Raw genomic sequence first — 4567 nt, forward strand, 5'->3', positions numbered from 1 at the left:
GTAGAAAATGACAAGACTGATCGGTTTTAAACCACTCTGAAGACTGACTGAGCGTGGAAGTTGCTCAAAAAAAAACAAAAAAACACCCCCCAAAAAACTGGTATGTTGGTAAGTAGTCTTTGCTTTGTGTCTAATTATAGTGACTGTCCTTTTGCACGACTGTATGTAGCTGTCATTATATGGAGCACTCTGAGGATCTCTATTGACTTCTGATAAATGGCTCAGTGGTTTCAAGGTTCATAATTTGAAGGATGCCCAGGTCTCTAGCCATTAATTCTCGCAGTATGGGGCACCCAGCTTGGATGAGGAAAGGGCTTTTCATTGTCAGTAGTTGCTGTGCTTTCCACAAGCCGGTGAGGCTGGAGCTGGCTGGACAGCGTGTTGTGTGCCTGGGCACCTCTCAGGGCTTTGCAAAACATTCCTCAGCTTGCATTGTCTGCTCTTTAAAAACAAAGGAGGGCGCCTCCTTTCTTAATAATTTGGAGTCTCCAACCTTGGGGAAGAAAGGCAGGGCTCTGGGCTTTGCCTCGGCGAGAAAGCTCAGCTCAGCTGAGCAGCGGAGCAGCGAAGTCGCAGCAGAAATGGCCGGGTGATGGGAAACTTCTAGGCTTATCTTTGCGGTCTCGAGGTCTCCTGTCTTAGCCGTAGCCTTAAACCCGACCACACCACCAGCTGCTGCCCCCCAGCCTTCCCCCCACCCCCCAGCTTTTCTGTCTTTGCTCGCAGATGCATGTGCAGGTAGCGGTGTCTGTGCGCGCAGGCGAGCGGGGGGACAGCGTCCAGCTGCCTGGGCTGAACTGGGGGGGCAGGTCGGGGGAGGTGGGCATCCGCTACGGCGGAGAGAAAGAGGAGCCAGGCGGGCGTTTTGTGGCTTTTACTCTATATATGAAAGAAGACAAAAACATACAAAGTATATGTACAACTAAAATTCAACAATATATACAGAAAGGTTGCTCGGGGGAAAGGTCCCTCTCGCTCGGGGTGGGGGGACTGCCGTCAGGCAGCGCGGAACCTTCCTTCCCCGGACCGCGGCGGCCGGTGCTGCCGCCGATCCCTCGCTCTGTCTTTTCTGCTCGTCTCCGGGAGGCTGTCCGGCTGTGTGCGGGTGTGTGCGGGTGCAGGGGCTCTTCGCGGGAGAGACGGTGGTTTCTTCTGAGCCGCAGCCCATTGCATTTTGAGAAAGCATGCAGGTTTTGCTTCGTGGTAATGTTCTAATCTTACAGTATATTTTCATTTTTTTTCAACCAGTTCTCCTTTTTTTCCCCCTCTTCATTGTTTTTTTTTAAAATCCCTTCTTCTCTCTTTTAATTTTTTTTTTTTTTTCCCCAGTCCGGATTTGGTGAATAAAAATGAAGGAGCTTTGACTAGTCTCTCTTTCATCATGTAATGTCTTTAGCTCATTAAACAAGTAAAAACGGCTGCCATGGTACATTCAGGTTCTTCTTGTGGGCAAAGTTTGTAAAAAGTTTGTTTTGACGTATACTCCACAGAGAAAGAGGCTGGTGCCTTGGAGTCCAAAGGAAAATATCCTAAAGAGAAGTGTCTTCTGTGCGCCAGAATGAAAATTGTGTCTTTCTGTTCAAGATCAATCGCTGAGGTTACTTAAAAAAAAAAAAAAAAATAAAATAAAGCCACTCTGTCTCTTTGCCGCATCTACAAGTTCACACAGAGCCTGTTAGCTGGCACGGCTTGGCAAAGCAGGGGAACTTCTTGCCATGTCGAGACGAGGCGTTCTTGGGAGATTATTTCTCTTGGACAATTCACATCATTTGTGGTCTCTGCATTGTGTCTTGATGTGGAGAAGAATACCAGTGAGAATAGCCAGGCATGTAGCTGTTGGGAGGCATATTGACTCCCTTGGCAGAAGCTGAAACGTCCCAGACTGGAGGCAGAGCCGGAGAGCGAGGGGAGAGGGCGGCGGAGCCGGGCAGCGGGTCGCTCTCGTGGGGGTTGCTGCCCTGCTTCAGCAGCTTCTTGAATTTGGAGCGCTTGTTCTGAAACCAGATCTTCACCTGTAAACCAAAACGCAGCAGGTATTAGGCTGCCGTCAGCACCCAGAGCACAGCAGGGGACACCCCGGGGGGGCCCGGCTTTTCTCTGGAGAAGGTCTTGAGAGCCCACGCCAGTCGGGTGTGGAGCTGGGGAAAGGGGAGAGGGGAAGGAGGATGAGCTACTGCTGCTCTCGGGCTCCGGGTGCAGCTGGAGAGAACGGGAGAGGCAGAGCGGAGCTGGAAAGCGAGAGGGGTGCAGGGTTTAAGCTGGAACGCTATTTTCCCTGGGCAGGCCAGACTGATCGAGCTGCGACACAGTAGGGTGCTCTGAGCTCTCCCGTTAAAGAGGTGTTAAAGACACCTCATTCAGAATTTTGGAGGTCATTTGATCGTTTGGGCAAACTGTTGTCAAACACGGGCAATCATATGATTTTGTGCCAGGAGACAGGAGCCAATAGACAAAGGGCACTTACAAAGAAATCGCGCATCCAAAAACGTGCACGATCAAGCTGTCCTTGCTGATGTGATGGGGAAGGAGGCACAATGGAACCAGGATCGTGGCTTTCTTTTCAAAGTTGTTTTTAAAGAAAGGAAAATTCTCTTTTCTCGGCGAGTAATGGGCTATTCAGACCGCTTTGGGTCTCATCCTGCTCCTAATCCAGCAGAACTCCCGAGGAGGGAGCCTACACTCGATGAGGTGTGTAAGGATCGGGCCCACTCCGGCAGATCAGCATTATTATGGAAATTATATATATGCAAGACATATAGACACACATGTTCCTTAAAATCAAGCAAACAAAGAAAACACCTCCCACGTGTATTTGACCTTGCAAACTTCGCAGCCGTAATGTTAGGGCATAAGCAGGGGTGCTTGTCGAGCTGCATGCCCAGGATCGGGCCCCTGAAAAATCTAGGCGTGCGAGAGAAAGCGAGACAGCGGTGAGACAGAGTGTGCATGCTAAGGATACTAAAATCGCATTTGTAAAACTATCAGGTCTATTCCCATGATTAATGTTTGTTGAGTATTTAAAAATCGCTGGCTGGAAGCGACTGCTATCAATGACAATGATAAAATCCTGCAGTCATTTGTTAAGCTCATAAATTCACATGATTACATTTTACCCGAATTGATCCCATCTATCCATGCACATCTCCACAAACCCCAGCCTGGGAAGCCTGTAACGCCTCATGTGTCTTTCAAGCTTAAATTAGCAGAATGGCACAGCTACTCCAACCACACTTAACTATGGCTTAACCTGCTATAATTTTGTACACGGCTGTCTTTGATCTTCAGATCTATTATCACCTTTCGTACATTTTGCCCAAGGGTAACCACTGCATTTGCGTTAGTCATCCAGGGTGAATTAACTATTGATTTTACAGGTATTTCCTAACATGTTCCTGCTTCCCCACTACCTATAGCTCGCTACGAGGCAGCTTTGCTTTTAGCTCTACCTCGGGCCCAGCGACTCCTTGCCTTTGTTTTGTTCTCCTTTTCACAGCTGGGCAACTGCATCTCGGTGCTGGAATTATCCAAAAACCAGAGGCAATTTTAAAATGTTATGTGTGGCATCAAAAGGGGGCATTTGCTCGCCAGGCGGCTGAGGGAAGGGCGCGTTCAGCTCCTTCTGCGGTAGACCGGTCTCTCTGTCGTGCATTAGATAAGTCCTATCACGTATAGATGGGGACCGTGTGCGTTACCTTTTCGAGCGTTCCCGTACAGAGGCCAGAACGTTTAGGGAGCACCGTACTTTGCTTGGCCTTTATTGCTCGAGCAGGATTTCAGTGATTTGGGATTCCCAGTAATTACCTGTGTCTGGGTAAGTCCTAATGAAGCTGCCAGTTCAGCTCTCTCTGGAAGTGCCAGGTACTGAGTCTGCTGGAAGCGATGATTTAAAGCCTGGAGTTGTAGACTAGAGTAAATGGTTCGAGGCTTCCGAATCTTTTTCCCTTTTCCATTGAATCTGATTTCACCGTTTTCAATCACCGTGGTTTTTTGCTGATCTGCAAGCAGAACGAGGCAGCTGAAACATCACCCTCCTTAGCTATTTAACGCGCGCGTTTTGGCTGCCACGGCTCCTAAAAACCCGGCAGCCGGCCCCGACGCCCCTTCGACAGCATCGCGCACAAACAGGCTCCGGCTCCTTAAAGGCACGCTGCGGCGCAGGCTGCTGCTTGGGAGCTACCGGGAGAAAAAAAAAACAAACCAAACCAACTGTCCGGGCATAGTGGGCACGCCGCCTTCCCCCCGGGGGAGAAAAAAAAAATTAAAAAAAAAATTAAAATGAAGTGCAGCGCTGGCTTCGTGAAGGGATGCCTGGTTCCAGGTCCATCCAGGTTTTACCCAGGTAATTGACTTCGCGTCGCCAGTTCGGTGGTCCGTGAATCACCGGTCCGAGACTTTTAACAATGCTTCCCCCCCCGCCCCCCCCCGCCGTGCCCCTCCGGATGAATACGTACAAAATGAGCGGCTCCCTGCAAAAAAATACATAAATCAGACGGCCCCCGAGCGGAATGCGACCCGCTCGCCTGGAAACTTTCACTCCTCAGGTGCTAGCAGGAATTTTGCCCAAAGC

At 49.7% G+C, this 4567-nt stretch overlaps 1 protein-coding gene across 1 annotated transcript in view; it reads right to left on the reverse strand.

Moving 5' to 3' along the window:
- Nucleotides 1-1760: 1760 nt before the first annotated feature.
- DLX6 (distal-less homeobox 6) overlaps nucleotides 1761-4567 on the reverse strand; it is a 7342-nt gene continuing 4535 nt past the window's right edge. Inside the window, exons 2-3 of the mRNA XM_010562420.1 lie at nucleotides 3802-3995; nucleotides 1761-2012 (exon numbers count right to left, since the gene is read on the reverse strand). Coding sequence (XP_010560722.1) covers nucleotides 1761-2012; nucleotides 3802-3995 — 446 coding nt within the window. The remainder of the gene's footprint in view (nucleotides 2013-3801; nucleotides 3996-4567) is intronic.

This window comes from Haliaeetus leucocephalus, unplaced genomic scaffold (assembly GCF_000737465.1).
Source record: "Haliaeetus leucocephalus isolate CR32 unplaced genomic scaffold, Haliaeetus_leucocephalus-4.0 Scaffold0, whole genome shotgun sequence".
Lineage (NCBI taxonomy): Eukaryota > Metazoa > Chordata > Aves > Accipitriformes > Accipitridae > Haliaeetus > Haliaeetus leucocephalus.